At 36.5% G+C, this 18616-nt stretch overlaps 1 protein-coding gene across 1 annotated transcript in view; it reads left to right on the forward strand.

Moving 5' to 3' along the window:
- The window catches only part of LOC104625029 (calcium-activated potassium channel subunit alpha-1-like), a gene marked incomplete at its 3' end in the record, with an annotated part of 300418 nt that overhangs the window by 259061 nt on the left and 22741 nt on the right, over nt 1–18616 (forward strand). The window contains exons 7-8 of the mRNA XM_010292549.1: nt 12937–13012; nt 18143–18218. Coding sequence (XP_010290851.1) covers nt 12937–13012; nt 18143–18218 — 152 coding nt within the window. The remainder of the gene's footprint in view (nt 1–12936; nt 13013–18142; nt 18219–18616) is intronic.

Consider the following 18616-nt stretch of genomic DNA (forward strand, 5'->3'; position numbering starts at 1 on the left):
CTTCTATGAAATATTGTTTGTTGTTATTACAATATAAATTTAAGCCATGTGCAAGGAATCATTCTCCACACTGAGTAAAACAGCATCACTTCTCTTGTGTAGGCAAAAATATTTTATGAAGTTGGCACCCAACTGGTCAGAAAACAGTGTGTGGGGTTTTTGTGGGTGTTTTTTTTTTTATTTATTTATTACACTTGGATCATAATCAGATACAGAATTTTGTGGTGTATGATTTTCATAACCTGTTTTTCACAATTAATATATCTGTGTATATATATATGTTCATATCTATTCTGTAAATATTTTGTTTGTGCAATTCAAAGGCTGAAGAAGGTTCAATGGCTAGGATGCATTATGTCGTACCAGTTGATTAGAACTGAAATATTTGACTCCTTTTCAAGTCTTATTTCATAATGTGCTCATTGTTTCTTTGGCAGTTATGGCCCATGCCTTGTGACTCACAGGAGCAAAGGCAGGCAGAATTGCAAGTCTTTTTTTAAACCAACGTCCTGCAGCATGAGTCAGGCTTTAGATCTGGCCTTTGTCCTTCTTTTGCCTTTGTTCTTATCATTTGTCCTACCCTGCAGTTACAGCCTCTCAGAATAGGTTATTCCTGATTCTAGTGCAATTTGTTCCTAATGAATGCCAGGAAAATTATACAATTATACTTATAAATTATAAAATTACACTTGTCATTCTTCAGGAAGTGAAGCTACTGTTTGTTGAGTTGTAATGGGCACTTTAAAAAACAAACCCCAAGTTTCCAACCTTCAGTGCCACCTCTCTTGCAAGGTTAGCTTGCTCAGGTGCAACCTCTTATTTCAAGGGTCATCTTGATTTTAGTAACATCATCAGTAAAGTGTCCAATTAATTTATTATCCAAAAATCAAAGAATTAAAAAAGGCATAGTTTGCATCCTTTTTGAATATGGACTTCAGTATCTAGAAAGGATTACACAACTGTAAGATAAAGAAAAAAAAAAAATCCTTTTTTCCCTAGTTCTTTTTTCCATGAGGTCAGTAAAAATATTATTTATCCTTCCCTTCATGCTTTCAGCCTTTTGTTAAAAATGGCACCACCGTCAGTTTGGTGGGGTAATAATTCCTTTACAAAATACGATATTTACAAGATAATACACTCTGATTTTATGTAAGGATCTGCTATTCATTCACTACTGGATATATCTCTGCTTGTCATATGGAATATGACATAGTCATTGCCTGAAGTGGTATAAAGCAGCAAAGTTAATGTTTACATATCTAGTGATTCTCTTTTTGTTACTGCTGGTGTCAAGCTTTCTGTGAATGGTTTACATATTATATTAAGACTTTCAGACTGGGAGATAAAAAAGTAAATAATGCAACTACGTGCATTGCTTCAGGAACTGAAGTTTGGATTGTAAATTTAGCTTCCAAATCATTTAGTGAGATTAATGAGAGGTAAGTGCTTGGTAGAATGGACATCAGGTTGCTCTGTTTTTGTCATAGCCCATAGACAACGCTACAGAGTTGTACCAAAAAGGTAGTTGTTGGCCAGCCTGTGTAGTTCTTATATTCAGATGCACCGGGTTATTTTTTTCTTTTCTGTGAATAATACTTTTACCCTTTTTGAAATAGGAACAATGAAAATTTTAAGGGCCATTTCATGTAGAACAATGGAGTTTTCACTGTAGTTTCAGGAGTAGCAACCTGAAAGAGAGGAAAGATAGCGTGTAACGTTCTGTGTTGCCTTACTGTAAAATAAATTAAAAAGCAATTTTCAAGGGGAGAAAGGTCACTGGATATAACAAAGTAATTTTTGTCTACAGCAGCTTTCTTCTTGGCAGGTTTCCTTGTGTTTCATGTTTTTTCTAGATTGTGCTTTTGGGCACAACTGAAAGCAGAGTGTATCCTATAAAAGCACAGCAAATCAGTCACCCCTGTCTAACCTGTACTTTAGAGGACAATAATTTGATACCTGCTTCTACCCAGCACATTGGTTGTCTACGCCAAAGATCTGTTCTTCCCTCACCCTCTCGCCAAATGGTATAGCGGTTACCTAGTTCCTGCATAGCCAAAGGTAAAGCGGAGCTCGTCTGCTAAGTAGTCTTGCTTCCTCTCCTGAATATTTGAGATTAATAGTTTCACATTTGGATAGACTTTGGAAGCAAGTTGTCATTTAATGGTAGCAATGCCTCCATAAGTATATTGATCCATTTTTATGGCAAATTTAGGGAGGGTCATGGAGTGATATGCTCCAAGGATGCGCTTCTGTTTAAAACATGGAAAACTTCAGCCATAACACCCTTTAAATAGCTTGGGTTCATTGAAGGTGCAGTAGGTTTTAAAAAGTCATCCTAGAGCTTTTTAGAACAGAATGAATGTTGATTAGTTTGGAGTAACTACTTCTGAGGAGATTGCACACATCTCCAGTGTTTCTGATAACACAGAGTTGTAGGAGTTTTAAGTCTACCTCAGACCAGGAGGCTGTCAACTGCGTCCTTCACGGGGGTAGGAAGAAATACAGAAACACTGGAAACAGTGTCATTTTCCTAATGGTATCATCTTCATCTGCTTAATTGGATTTCAGACTTTCACTCAGATGCTCGTCTGAGCTAGGTGATGGGATATCTAGAAGGTAGTTTTCTTGACAATTGAAGAAAAAAATGATTTAGCCTATAGAGAACAATTTTCTGTAATCTAATTTTACACCTAATAGGAGAAATTTGTCCAAGTAATAGGTATATAATATAGATGGTAGAAAACTGTGCTCTCACTGAAAACAATAAGCTGTCTTGCATAATCAGGTTGTACAACAAAATGGTAAAAAAAAATTCCATTGGAAAGCAGAAACATCTGCACAGGAAAGTAATACAAACATCTCTTTGTGGCTCTGTGATGCTGAACAGTGCTGCTCAGCACCAGTGTCATCATCCTGCTGCTGCTGAAATTAGGGTTAATATTTTTAACTTGTAGAACAGGTTTATTTTAGATTTATTTCCAGATTTTGTCATTTAATTCATGTTTTCAGATTTTGATGTATACATCAGATTTAGCAGAGAAAATTGATAAAAATCTGGCTATGCCAGGGAGATGAGAGAGTTAAAGGAATACTGTCAAATTACTAAACTCAAAATACAGGTTATGTAAACTAAACAGCTTGGCTCTTGCTATTCATTACTTGGGTTTGGGTACTGTTTTCTTTTAGAGATGTTCTAGGCTCACAGGGTAAATGGATTCTACACCCAAACATTTGCTGTGCTAAGTACAGAGTACACTAATGATAAGTTTAAAATTGGATAATAACAAGATTATAATACTATTCAAGATGAAATACAAAAAGAAAGAAAAATAGGTAACACAGATAAGTACTGCCTTGTTCAAATCCTTCCAATTTGAGAGGAATTATTTAAGTGCTCACAGATATATTATATATAGGGCTGCATGCGTATGTATAGAATCAAAAACTGTTCCCACTAGACTCAGTTGAACTTCACTACTGTGACCAGTGGGAACATGACCAGGTTGTTAGTAAGAACAGTGTAAATGTTACAATGTAAAGGAGTCACAGAAGCGGTTTGCCTCTGATTCGCTCACTGCGTATTACCTGAGATTTGAAATTTGTGTGTACTGTTCTCCCCATTTCTGTATTTGGCATTGTCACACTTTAATAACATTTTCAAAATGCTTTGAGATCCTGTACATTTCCTATAAGTGCGTGGTGCAGTCTATTTTTGTGTCTGCTTTGCATTGTACTCCAGATGGTATTGATATATTTTTGGCATATACATCTTTGTGGCTCCTATGAGGACCAAAAATAGGAATAATAAGCATATTCCTCGAAATAAATATAGCTTTTCAAGATGAAGTTTGTATGTTATGTTCAAAGAATGAAAGTTGACTAAGAAAGCATAACATATATTAGGGAAGATAATATCTCTCATTTACATTTTATTTTAAAGAGTGTTTTCTAATTGAATGAGATGGTAGCTGACTGAACAAAAATCCATTTTTGTGAATATTCACAGGGCAAGTCTGCGTGAGAGAACTAATGTGGTCTATTCTTTGTGCTCTTGCTTGATGGCTAAATTTTTTTTTTCTTTTTTCCTTGAGTAATATAGCTGTCATTAACTGGGATTAGATGAAGGGTTGTTGTGCATGTTTGTTTGTTTTATTTTATCTGGGATAAATCCTGTAAGAGTTGTCTGATTATGTGACCTCTGCCCTCTGTATGCTAGTTTTAACCAGAAGACAGATAGGTAAAGTTGCCAAAGAAAATAATACACAGTAAAAAATTCCCTTTATGTACACGGACTACAACTATATTCTTTACGAGAGTACTTGTTTGTTCCAAGTGAACAGCATCATGTTTGTGGGTTTTGGATCAATGGGTGTGGTTCTTTGGTGTATCTGAAAGAAGCTTACGTGGTAATATCCGGATAGAAGATGGCTTTTAAGCTCTAATACATCATGGATCAGAGGAGCATCTGCACTGCCTGCCTCCTTCTGTGATTTGTTTTGTCCATCCAGTTTGTAATACTCCTAGTCTGTTTTGTGAGGCTGAGTTTTGTATTTGAATTATTTCTGTTTGTTTCATGCTAACAGAAATGGACTAGATTATACTGAATTATTTTTTGGTAAGAATATGTGTGGGTGAACTTTGCGTTATCTGGCATCCAGTTAAATAAATCTGCATCAAAAAGAGAAGTTCTGTTAAAGAAAGACCTCTGAGCTGTCTCTCCATGGCGATACTGAATTAGCAAAAAGAAGGGTAAATGTATGACTATCTTCGCCATTAGTGGATGCTGTGACTGAAGGCTGGACCACGATACTTACGTGCAGTGCCTCCTGAAGCTGAAGATATATAGTCATGATTCCCAGCAAGATTTTAGTCTACCACAACCCTTCTCGGGGCACACATACAGAAACTTATAAAAGTACTAGAAGGCGTAAAAAATCTCTGGGAGAATTGTTCCAAAATGGATATCGTGTCAAAGCTGGACATAATATCCCTGAAAAGGAAGAGCAACATACTTTTCGAAACTCCTTGGTGTCTTGTTATAGGGTCGGCTCGTACTGGGGTAAGGTCCAACTCTAAACTTTTTGTTCAGAACTGTAGTTTGTGATTCTGTCTCTGGTGCTAGTGTTATTCTTTTCTAAAAAGATATTATATTTAGTTTTTCAACTTCAAAATAATGCTACAGGATTTCAGGTGCTTCATAGGAAAAAATCCTTCCCAAACTCACATGCTGTAATGTGCCTGTGTCTCCAATACTTCATTAAAGGGGTTCAGTATTCACGTAGAATCAAGTAATCCAATATTTATTAAAGGGTGGAATGTAATAATCTGCAGCAGAGACATTTATTAACAAGTCTTTGATACAGCATTGTTTGAAAGCAGTTAGTATACAACCTGTGTAGATTCTGAACTTGATGCAGTTTTGCTGTCCTGGTTCATAGGGTATCGATTTCTTCATGCTGCGGGTTGTTTTCCCGGCTTGTACACTTGCATAACAGAGGCAAGGAAGTGTATAAAAATTTTTTTCTTTTGCTTCCAAGGAACGGCAGATTCTATTCCTCCCATGCTATTTCTTCTTGTCTTGTGCTTTGAGCTTTCATTTTCAAACCTGTCTACAGGGAGTGAAATCTCAGGTTGCTCTGCTGCATTGTGTGAAAACATTCAGGATAGGATTATTTTGCATCCTAAAAATTACCCCTCAAAATTATATGCATCTTAGAAAAGGTTCAGATTCCCTAAATACGAATTCTGGTTTTTTTCAGTCTTCAGAAAACCATGTGATCATAATCAAGTATAGGGTAGAAGTAGCCATTCATAGGTCTGGTGCAGATACCATTCTGATGAATGGGTGAATGGTTTGTCAGGAATAGAAATGGTATACAAAATCTCTGTGGATTGAATCCTCATACCAATATTTTGGATATACTATTGACAGAAAAAGCGACATAGGGCAATAAGAAAGGGATTATGTATCTCATTGATGAGAAATAATCTAATGATTGGTGGTGTTCTGTTGAATGAAGAAATATCCCAATTCATGTTTCTATTTTTTAGAATCTCATTAAAGAAAAATAAGTTTAGTTGTTGTGATTTCCTTCTCTTCTCCTTTGTAGCTCTAAAATCGTATATTTCTGGTTTTGGGGTTTGTAATCTATGGATAATCCTGATTGCTGCTGTATATTAATCCAGTAGGAAGCATCGGTTCATCTGAGAGACTGCAAAACTGTCTGACAGACAGGAAAATAGCATATTTCAGCACCTTTAATCTGTAAAGTCAAACAAAGCTTAAAACAATGTAGTCTGTTTTGCTGTAAACTTTATAGAGAAAATAATTTTCTACTGTAATTGTTTTGCTACTGGCACATAGCTTGTTGGTCCTGTTTACATCACTGTTCTGGTCTAAAGCATCCGTTTTACTCAGTCCTTAGTAAAGAGTCAGAAGGAAATAGCTGGACAGTGTTTGCACCTCACAGAACTGAACGACTATGTAGTGAAATTAATAAAAAAACTCCTGTTGTATTCTAGATCTAGCACGGTATTTCAACATATCATATTGTTTCCTGTTGCACAGATCATTGATTTCTGTAAGATTTAAGATTGATTTCAGTTTTTTGAGGGGTATTTGGCCTCTCAGTGACCCTTCAAAGTTGGCCCGAAAGGTGTGGATGTATCAGTGTATAGAATTTCAGGAGATGGGCAGTTGATCTCTGGGAGTCAGGGGTGGTTGTTGTGGCATTTTTTTTGTTGGTAGTGTGTTGTTCGGTTTTGGTTTTTTTTACAGATTCGAGGCTGAACACTCAGAATCTGAAATAAAATTACACCATGCATGTTATCCAGGAAATTGCCTAGTAGAAATAATAGAATGTATTACACACATATTTTATATCTTCAGTGTACTTTGAAAATTATCTGTTATCTGTACAGGCAACACAGGTAGCTAAACAAATATTTTCACAGTAAGAAAACAATCCTGTGGTATACTTACTTGGAGGTTTATTTGAATCGTTGTACTTGCAACTCAGATTATTGTACTACAGGCAGAAACTACTGACTAAAATTCTTTGTTTCATATTATTAAAGAAATCTGGTTTGATAATAATAAAAGTTTTTTCTGGTCTAGAAATCTATGAATCTCTTAGCTTTACCCTGGGCACTGCAACTCAGTGAAACTCCAGCTCAGAAGCGTGCTTTAGTCATCCATTTAGAAGCAGAAGACTGACAAACTGAAGAGGCCCTTCATTTTGTCTGTATATTTTTCCATGATTAGAGAAATTGTCTAGGTAAATTAAATGTTTTGATACTTATTTTTTGCATAAATTGTCATATCGAAGATTATATCCTATTCCAGTCAGATCCCATAAGAAAATTCCAATATAAAATCTCTTGCCAAGAAAAAGGTGAGTGAGATGCTGGAGGCAAAAGAGCCAGTACTTCCTGAGCATTCCATTCAGCAGTTTGCTCAGTTAACTTTAGCAGGCAGGATCCTATTAAACGTGCAAAATTAGAACAGTCTTTACTGTAACACATAAGAAACTTACCCTATCTCAACTATTGTTTATATAATTTAAAACAGCTCTGTAGTTATTTCATGTTAAAAGAAATTATTCTTTCCCAGATGTATAAAATACATTCCCAAATATTGCTAAGGGAAGAGAGATGTACATGTTTGTCTAAGTAGCTGAGACAGCTTTGGGAAAATGGGAGTTTTTCTTAGTGCTCCTATTATAGAATTTTGCTTACTATTCTTGATGCATAAACAAATATAAAAAATTTCTATTCTTGGTGAGTTAGTGGGCCTGAAAGAGATAACACCTTAGTTGTGCATCGAATTTGCTTCGAAAACAGTGAGAGCGCATAGCGTAGGGCATTGTGTTACTGGTTACATGTGATTTGTTTTCAGAGACAGGCCATGTTTTACAGATGCTTTGTCAATAATTACTCTTGAGTTAAACTCATCCAAATCTTTTCTATTTAAATTGTTTTAATTTTAATCTTGTGTGGTTTCATAGTAAGCTACCTGCTGAATAATTTAGGCCATTTTTAGTTTGACAAGTCTTACTGCAACAAGATTATTGCTGTGAAGATTACAGCGTCATGAGTTTACAGGTGCATGTATGATTGCAAGCACACTTTCACATGTCATTAATACCAGCACCAGAATGAAGTGCTGAGTGGACTTTTCCTTTGGGAATTATTCAGTTGATTCATCATCCCCTTGCTAAGTTCAAGGTGATATTAATAATCACACATTTATGGACAAACTCATTTCATCTGAGTTCTATGCTTACAGTTTATTCTTAGCAGCAGCTTTTTGTAGTCTGTTTGAAGAACAAGGCTGAAACCTCCGATTTAGCTGCAGTCTTCCAAAATGCACATAATCTACTGGGAGGTCAAGCAGTCAATGCTATTAAATGTTTTAGAGTGACAGATTTATTAAGAAGAGCACCTCTTACCTCTCTCTCAGTCAATCTTTAGAAATAACTATTCAAGAACAGAAATTTCCCCCTCTCCCTTGTTTCAGTTCAGCTAGTATTAGTGGGTGTTGCCAACAGACCGCACAAAGTCTTCACATGGTATAACCCACGGGGCAGGTGTGCATACTGGTACAGCGTAATTTGTCCCTGCTGTGTAGAGTTGTTGTGGCTCACTGAATCTTTCTGTTAATAGCGTTATGGGGAGTAAACACTGCAGGCATAGTGGGTTTGACTTGCAAACACTGAACTGACCGATGCTTGTACACTCAGCCCCTGAGAGAAAGACACTGTGAGTACCTGGAAACAAGGTTACCCAAACCCACCAGCTGCAGCCCTACCATTGTCCCGTCCTTTCATGCGTTTTGGTCAGATCACTTTTCAGAGTTCTTTTTCTTTTTTACACTGTTATGGAATACCTATCTCTTACGAATATTCCTGTTTTTCCTATTTTAAACAGGCTTCTTCAATGCTCAACTATAAGACTTTCAGTCCTATTTGCAAACTTTCTGCCTTTGTCACCATGGTTTATACTAAGAGTGTTAATCCCAGTCTCTGCTTCTTTCCTCCAGAGCCAGGTTCTCCTTGACTCTGACATCAGTCAATGTCAAATGGATTTTAAAGCCCTCAGCTGGCTAGATTTCCTGCTGCAGGGGATTATAAAGCTCAGAAGTGAACCAGTAGGTTCAGTACTAAATTCGGTACCCTGACACTCCGTGCTGCTGAGACGGATTGTACTCCTTGTTCAGCACCTGGTCAGGAACCGCTTCTGTCAGGGCAAACAGAAGTGTTTTCCTGCAATGTTCATTCTGCTGATGAAATTTGTATGGGGTGATGTCTCTACATAGGTAGAATATTATGTTCCCATTATGTTTTCATAAAAGAGACCTTTAGAGGTCCTTTGAAGCAGAACTGAGAATATAATTTTTAATGGACATTGAAAATACTTGAAATACAAAATTTTTTAGGCTTCAGAGGTGTATTGTCATGAAGGGTTTTCCTAATCTCTTTTTCCTATACATACAGATTTACCACAGGACTTCTTTGACTAATATAGAATATATTTTATAGTAAATACAAAAAATCAGTATTTCTAGCATAACAGATGTTTCCACAGATAATCAGATATAAACATGTTGTCTGTAAAATATGAAGAAGTAGCATCATACAGGATGACAGTAGTTTTTCTACGCAGTTTTCAGTATCTCATCTAGAGAATCTACCTTTTCCTAGCACATTTTAATAGAGCTCATGACTTGTTATGTCCTGATACTATGAACATAGGAAGAAATTCTTACTGAACGCCACTTTATTGGTAGGATGATGGAACTCGCAGATTATTTACAAGACAGAAAGTACAAGAAATAAAGGTGCAAGGTCCTGCACCTGGGTCAGAGCAATCCCTGGTATCAACACAGTCTGGGGGATGAAGAGATTGAGAGCAGCCCTGCCAGGAAGGACTTGGGGGTACTGGTGGATGAAAAGCTGGACATGAGCCAGCAATGTGCACTCGCAGCCCAGAAGGCCAACCCTATCCTGGGCTGCGCCCAAAGCAGCATGGCCAGCAGGTCAAGGGAGGGGATTCTGCCCCAGTGAGACCCGCCTGCAGTGCTGTATCCAAGCTCTGGAGCCCTCAGCACAGGAAAGACATGGGCCTGTTGGAGCGGGTCTAGAGGAGGGCCACAAAATTGATCAGAGGGATGGAACATCTCTCCTACGAAGACAAGCTGAGAGAGTTGGGGTTGTTCAGCCTGAAGAAGAGAGGGTTTGTCCAGCGAGAAGAAGAGAGGGCTGGGGGAAAGCCGTATTGGAGCCTTCCAGTACTGAAAGAGGGCCTATAGGGAAGATGGGGACGGACTTTTTAGCAGGACCTGTTGTGATTGGACAAGGAGTAACGGTTTTAAACTAAAGGAGGGCAGATTTAGACAAGATATAAGGAAGAAGTTTTTCACCATGAAGGTGGTGAAACCCTGGCACAGGTTGCCCAGAGAGGTGGTAGCTGCCGCATCCCTGGCATTCAACGCCAGGTTGGACGGGGCTCTGAGCACCCTGCTGTAGTTGAAGATGTCCCTGCTCGCTGCAGGGGGGTTGGACTAGATGGCCTTTAAAGGTGCTTTCCAACCCAAACTACTCTTGATTCCATGAAATCATGTAAAATGACATGCATATAGGAATCTAGTAACAGAACTGTTTGGGTCTTGAAAAGGGTAGAATACTGGAAAGAATTTGCTATCATGATAAGGAAAACTCTGATTTTAATTTCATTTTTGTTCATATTTGAACCATGCAAAGCATGTAATAGGCTGAGATTTGTGAGGATCAAAATTTGATCCTTTCTGTGTAATAATTCCTTTACTTATAAAACACAGCCCCACGAGTAATGTCATAGAGAAGATACAGATGTTACAAGGTGACTGTCACCTTTTACAATTACAAGGTAGTTCTATTTGTAGTTCAAGTAAACTGTTCAAGCAAACTCTTCACACTTCTTTCTTTTAAATTCTATTCTCTGAAGGGAATTCTTTAAAATAGCGTAGGCTGTAGCAAATTCCGAACTTAATCCATAATGATTTTCTTCTTTCACAAGAAATACATTGAAGCCATAGTCTTTTTTTTCTATCATTTGATGTCTTAACAACAAAAATACATCTTAAGCATAGTAAGAGTTTGGGGATAGAGGTTTTATTGCTAACTTTGATATTTCTCAGGATTCTTTTTGAAATATTGCAATGGGTAAGTTGGCCATCTCATTAACTTTAGATGCGATGCAAAGTATTTGAAAGGAAGGGTTTTTCTTCCACCAGTCATTTCAAAAAGTTCCTAGGGAGTGGATTGAGGGAGGTATCTGCATGGAACAGAGCTGAGAAAATTTAGGGTTGCTAGTAAAGGTCCTCTCCACCCCATACAGCCATATCTCTTTGGATAGGAGTAGCAACTGTGGGAACTACTGCAAATGGAGCAGAGGGATATGCCTGTCTGTTTAAGCTCTATAATCCAAAGTGGTCATACTCTAACTGCAAATGGATCTGATGTTTATGATTGATATTAAGCATGATTTTATTGCTTTTCATCTAGATCCCTACATCCAAGTTTTAAAGAACTCTGAAGACTAAGCACAACTTATAGTTGGTAATTAAAAAGAAACTTTATATCCATGTAATATACAAGACTGATTTTCTGCTTTAAGGCTACTTACAAGCCTTAACAAGGCTATTTATGAGCCTTAGCAAGAGTAAAAATTTTATTTAACAACTTTCCAAGAATACTGTGGAAAATAAAGCCTTGATTTAAACACATCTCACCATGTGCATCTTTGCTCTTGAGCGGAACCTCTTGACTCCACCAAGATGACGAAAGTTGTGACCAGGCTTATATGTTTGCCAGGACCAGTCTTTCCTTAAGTTTCTAGAAATAAAAAGTGGTTTATAGACTGGAATTGGGTAAAATAAATGTCAATAAAGATGATGGATGAGAAGAAGCTGCCCTGGACCTAACTGTAACAGTCGCAATGCCATGTTACACAACTTTTATGTAATTTCTGCCTGTACTCCGTAATAAAAATTATCCTCAAAGCCTTATTTTAATTTTATAAGCTGTGCGTGTGTGTAATACACAATGTACTTTTATTCATATGCCAAAGATCTGCAGGCAAATTATTTACTATCAGCATAAGTCTCTCTTAATAATTTAAGCCCTTAATCTTCTATAGTATTTTCTCTTGTACACTCTCCTTGTGTATGTCTCGCTGGCTTTGCAGTTGTCTGGGAGTTGCTATTCACGCAACCTGCTTTCAACACAAAAATGACATTTCTTTGTAAAAATAGTTATTTCTTTAATAGTCAAAGTGTAATCTGTTCCTATAGTCTGATGCGAAGAATTATAGTAGATTTGTAATTTTTAAGTTAAAGTGGTGTTTCTGTTCTCCTGCTTGAATTGTTTGAATTTAGTGTGGGGATAGGGAGCATTATTACAATAAAAGATTTTACGTCATTAAGATTTACCAATTTAATCAGGCATATACACAGTCTACTTTATCCAGGTTATAAGATCTCTTGCCCATAATCCCTTATTTTTCACTAAGCAATGTGGGAGCTTGGAGGACAGAGGAGTTTCAGATCTGTATGCGTCTTTGACAGCCTGGAAGAGAAGGACATGTGCACTAGAACTACCAACAAAACCTCAGTGATGTTTTTTTCCCCTTAGCGTTCAGGCTGTATGTCTCCTCCCATGGCTTCTTACATAAATTAAGACTTTCTGGTAGGATACTTCAGCCGTTAAAGAAATAAGTTAAAAACAATTTGAAAAAGACGTGGTAAGGATCTTGGAACCATTAAATATGGAAGAACATTTTAAAGGTATTTGACATTTTGTACGCTAACTATGTTGATTTGATTACTGTCATTGTAAGTGAAATGTAGTTGTAATTTGAGTTGTTCTTTACTAGAGCTTTTTTTTTTCTTTACTGCAGGTTTAAGATTTTTAAGAGCCCTTAGACTGATACAGTTTTCAGAAATTTTGCAGTTTCTGAATATCCTTAAAACAAGGTAAGACCTTTTCTTATATACAGTTAGTTGCATTGATGACAGAGTGTACATGGCTTAGGTTTGAGGTCTTAGCAATGTATGATTTTCTTTTCTGGAAAAAAAACACTTGTTATCTGTTTTTTAAACCTTTTTCTGCTGATGAATGATTTATCAGTGTCAGCATCTTTTGCTATGCGATCAGTAGATTTTATTCAATCTGTTGTGACACTTGAATTATCTGAGCAAGACTGTGTGCTGGTAAGTTAAAAGCAGAATAGACTACAGAGTTCTGCACTGATTAAACATTGCTTCTGTCTATATAATCAGTCCATATTCTACTGCCTTGAAAAAACAGAAACAAACATTCATTCAACAGAATACAGTTAAATAGTATTTTAAGAAATAATCGTTGTGGCTCTATTTTTTTTTTTTTTTTGAACTGAGTATCCTTTGTCACATCAAAAATGTATTAAAAATTAATTTTACACTGAGCTATCTTTATATTATATTCATTGTCATTAGCATTTCTTTCAAAGAATAATTAAAATATTCCCAAGTAACCTTCTGGCTTTCACTGATTTTTCTGGGCTGTTAATGCATGAAAGTTATGCCGAAAAAGCACAGCTTGGAACAAAAGATCAGTGTAAGGGAAATAAAAAGGAACCTTCCCATGCCTCGCAGTTGAAGACACATTGCCTTTCATCATTCCCTTAAATGCCCCAGGTGAAATATGGAACCCAGTTTACTGTAAACTCAGTTCCATTCTGAAATCCTATGTTCTCTCCAGCAGTTGATAATGCATGTGCGAGGGCTTTATATGCAAGTAACTCCATTTACTGGCTATGTTGGTTACTAGTGATGGGGAAATAGATCCCTGAGATTTGTACACACTCATGGTAAACAGCTGTTTCTTCAACCCTTAGCCTTGAAACTATTCTCTTTGCTGTAAAACTCTCACACTATCTGTCTTTAGTTGTGTGACTGTAAGGAATCTGGTTCTTGTCAAATAAAGAAATAAAGAATGTGCAGATGCACTGAAGATGCAGTCCGGTAGCTTAGAATGCTACCAGTAAGGTACAGGAGAGTAGTTTGTGCAGGAGCTCAGAAAATCCAATGTGTTTGCATTTAACAGAGAACAGCTTCACCAAAAGAAAAGGCAGTCAATGGAGACGCCCCATAAACTCAAAGGATTTTGGATAAAGTCTAAAAGCCCTTTCTGGAGTGGTGGATTTGTAAACTTCCAGATCAATAAATGAAGGGATATTGCATTAATCACATTCAGTGCATTCAGAGATGGCTTATTCAATACTGACCTGTTCGTTTAAACACCATTTTTCTGGTGCAAAATTTACTTTTAGATCAGACGTCATAATCTCTGTAATTATTTATATGAATGCCCAAACACCTGTAAACCTCAGGTGCTGATTATTAGAAAGCCTGCAAAGCAAAGCTTCCTTTTATGACTGTTTCAGTTTGCTCAGCTGATTAATCCCCAGCAGTTCATCACTAACACCTTTTATTTAACTTAAAAACTGTTGATGCCTCAAGACAGTTTTTTATGTCTTTCCCTGTTTCTGGTTCTTCAGTAGAAAGACGTCTGCTCTCTTCTGTATCTTTCTTAATAACCTGAAAAGAACTAAATAATTTTGAATGCTATCAACGTTCACAAAACATCATTTTGTAAAATGCATGCATCAGTCTAAAGCAAATGAACAGAATGTCATTTGTTTTAGAAAAGTTTTTAGTTACACCTGACATAAATTTGACCATGTGAGTGCCTTGTTTTTTAATTAGTCTTGCATGAATTTAGATTTTAGAAAGCAAAAAATTAGAAAATTCATTTATTGCTGCTACAGCTAGCTTCAATGAGAAGTTTTCATATTTTCAGCATGTTCTTAAGTACTGTTACAAACAAGAACCGTGGTTTGTGTGGTGGGTACGCTTTTTCTGTTGCAGTATCAAAATACTTCTTAACTGAGAGTTTCTTTTTCTGCCTTATCAATCTTTCTTAAAAAAAAAAAAAGGCACCATGCTAAGCACTTGTGGTTAATGGACAATCTGAAGAGATTGCAGGAGTTAGAGCAGTTAAACCAGTAGTCTCAACTAATTTATTTTTAATTAAATAAAATTTACTTCCCTAAATTCAAGCAGTGATTTCAGTTACATACAGTGGCCTTAAATTGTTGTTATTACCTTAATCTATTACTATCTTATACTGTATTGTATGCTTTTGACCAGCTAGTGCAACATTGTTTTGCTCAGGGTTGGTTAAAAAACTTCTAGAATTAAGATATTTTATCATTTCTTGCAGTCCACTCTTAAAGTTTTAATGAAATTTTCAACATCGTTGTTTGTGAACATAAAGACCAAAGATTAATGACAGAACTTGAGCTGCTGAACTGCGATAGCAAATTCAGTATATCATTACTAGCTCTGAAATGATAGTATAGGGAAAAAAACCCTAACACTTTATTATTTAAAGATTCTGTAAAAGATAAATGTTCTCTGTCCGAGGTAATGTGTTTATATGAAAAGAAACATGGAACTAATTCAACTAGAGGCATTTCAGTGTTCTTGATACTAATAACAAGTAACAACTGACAAGATGAGAAACTGATAGGGTATAAAGGGCACTGCTGTTTTTTTAGTATTTGATACAATTAGAGAAGAAACTCTGTCCTCCTTTTCCTCTTTCTCTCTGTGAATTAGTGACTGAGATGTGAGGATTAAAGGAGCATATATTATTTACACAATGGGCCTAAGGGCCATTCCAAACACTGAAATCCAAATGAAGAATGCAAAAACAGAGGCAGCAATACTACTAGCAAAGTAGCGTGGGAGTGTTAGATAATTATTAGAATATCTGAAAAATTATCAAAAAGACCGTATTCTGCCAAGGATCTATTTGTTTCCCTAATTTGAAATTAAATGTATTTTATTCAATATTTTTTGTTCCTGTTTTTTTTTTTTTGTAATAGAATAAATTGTGTGGTGTTCTGTTGAAAATGTGTCTCCTTCACTGTTTTCTAATATTTTTCAACAAAACTGTAGAGGCTTAGGCAGGGCTCACAGGGATTTTGCACAGATGTTGGGAAGAGCTTAAAGAGGAGGAAAACGTTTGTGACTAATCCTTCATCTATATTTAGACTCTGGCAGAAACACAGGGAGTATTTCATAGAGGAGAGATAAGGTACAATGTTTAATAAATCTGGGGGGAAAAAAAAAGTACCAAACAAGTCATTAAATAGTTATTCTTAATGGCTGCTGTCATTTACTTGTATTACAGTGATACGTGGAGACCAGCTGATACGTTATTGTATCAGGAGCTTCTCCTGTTCCAAGTTCAGGTGAAGGGGGATATTTAGTCTTTCATAATGGAGCTTTGCATCAGCATGATTTATATGAGTTTGTTTAATCTAGGAAGCTATTGGTTAGGGTCCAGTGCTATGGCTGAATGCTATCACCAACAAAATATGAAGCTTAACGATCATACCTTAAGAAAGAGAGAAATAGGGAGTACGTGTTGGTGTAGGTGAATGCTAATTAATTGCAGAACTGCTGGTATATTGTCTTACTTTTGAGGACAGTATTCATTACAGCATCTGTCATATTACCCAACTGTATTTCTTTCCTAGTGATGATTTCTTTCCATCACCCACAGATGCCCACTTTGCTAACTGTAACTTTTAAAATATTTTTAATGGAGCTTGTCTGATTAATTTTCCAGGTTTTTTTCTCAACTTTTTTTTTTAGAAAATAATGTATTTTTTATTGTCCTTAAAGTAGTTATAAACAGAAACATTAATTAATTCTACTGCAAAACTACTACTGATAACTTTGATAGTGAATTTTTCCCAGTTTTTATTCTTTTGGAATGTATTGCTTTAGGAACAATAGTGATTTTTCTGAGGCTTTATTCTTTCTTAGAAGTGCTTTCAAAAACAACAGAAAGCTATTTCCAGTACAGTTCCGTGAATGGGCAAGATTATTTAGACATGGTAATATGTGGACTTCAGTTCTTTGTGTACTTGTTGAATATCCTTCTTAGCTTTTGAAATCATAGTGATTTTTGTAAGAAGAGAGCGCGAGTGCGCTTTACTCGTATTTCTGCCCCAAGCTTTTAAGTATGGTATTTTAAATGACCTGAAGTGAGGTCTTTGATTAAAAATCACTTCTGGCTACAATAGGGAACATACTACTCAGTGCAACTAAAAAGAGTTTTCAGAGTTTGACTGGTAGGTTTCAATCTTTTTTTTTCTTTTTTTAGAAAAACGTGAAGTATGAAAAACTCTAGATCCATATGAATTTCCACAGAGAAGTCCATAGGAGTTCATGCAACCAGAGTAATATGAAAATTACTTAGGACTTTACACAGGAACTGTAAAACACCTAAGTTATTTAATTTGGGAATCATAATTTTTTTCACAAAAGCAGCATGACATTTACAGATTGGTTTCAATAGTTCATTAATTGTTTCCTATAACTGTAGGAAAATAGTCTCATCCTGTGGTCACGTATGCAAGTGTTAACATGTGGCGAGTATGCAACAAAAGCATCCTCTTGCTGTTAAATTTTAAAGCCTCCACAGGTTTGGGGTCAAAAGCAAAATTAATATAGAAGCATAGGAAAAATGAAAAAATTAAAAAACCATCAGTCAATCGTTTGTATAAATGCAGTGTTCAGCAGCTGATTTTAATTGGCATTGCTCAGTTTAATTCATTGGACCTGCATGGATGTATTCCAGGCTACCAGAATATATGCATGCAAATCATTGCTGAGGTGTATAGCAATGAAAAATGAGAAGGTGAGTGTACCGAGAGGCAACTAAACTATTTGTGAAAAAGCGTTATATATTTCTCTTTGACTATGAGTACAGATGTGGCTAAGATTTCCATTTGTCTTTCTGCTCTCAAAAACATTGGATTTTTACTTTCAAGCGATTTAAATTATGCAAATGTGAACTCTGCAATGACAAAATATTACATATTTTGCGTAGGCTTTTGCTTAAGCTTTTTAGGAAGCCTGTTTCTCTTCAGAAATCGTCACACACTTTCAGCCTGAAGCATGCAGTTGTATACAGGTGCATATTAAAAATGTGTGATAAATTCCAGTCTAAGTTCCTGTTTGTTGTTGGGTTTTGCTTATTTTCAGTAATTCCATCAAGCTAGTGAATCTGTGCTCTATATTTATCAGCACGTGGCTGACAGCAGCTGGGTTCATACATTTGGTAAGTATATTTGAAAATACTTCATTGACTTGTCATTGTCATGGATCAGGGGCTCCCTGAGCTACTTTATTACCTGAAATTGCCTCGCTCTGGGTAATCCCTTAACACATCAGTAGAGTACAATAAAAAAAGACATCACAGCTTGCCCGATTTTAGGCTTCTACTCCAAACTAATTCTGAATAAGTAAATACATCATTAACCTCAGCAGTAAAGCATGAGCCGAGCCGATGCCGCGTGTGACTGCTTACAGCCTACCGCTAGGTGGCAGTGTTTCCTCAGGAACCGCCCGGGCGGCTTCCTGGAAGGGCTTGGCGCAGCTGCAGTGGGCCCGGGGGCCCGGGAAAGCCATGGTCGTGCCCCGGGACAGCAGTCCTGTGTTTCCAGGAGAAGTAAGGGC

This window comes from Phaethon lepturus, unplaced genomic scaffold (genome assembly GCF_000687285.1).
Source record: "Phaethon lepturus isolate BGI_N335 unplaced genomic scaffold, ASM68728v1 scaffold838, whole genome shotgun sequence".
In the NCBI taxonomy this organism is placed as follows: domain Eukaryota; kingdom Metazoa; phylum Chordata; class Aves; order Phaethontiformes; family Phaethontidae; genus Phaethon; species Phaethon lepturus.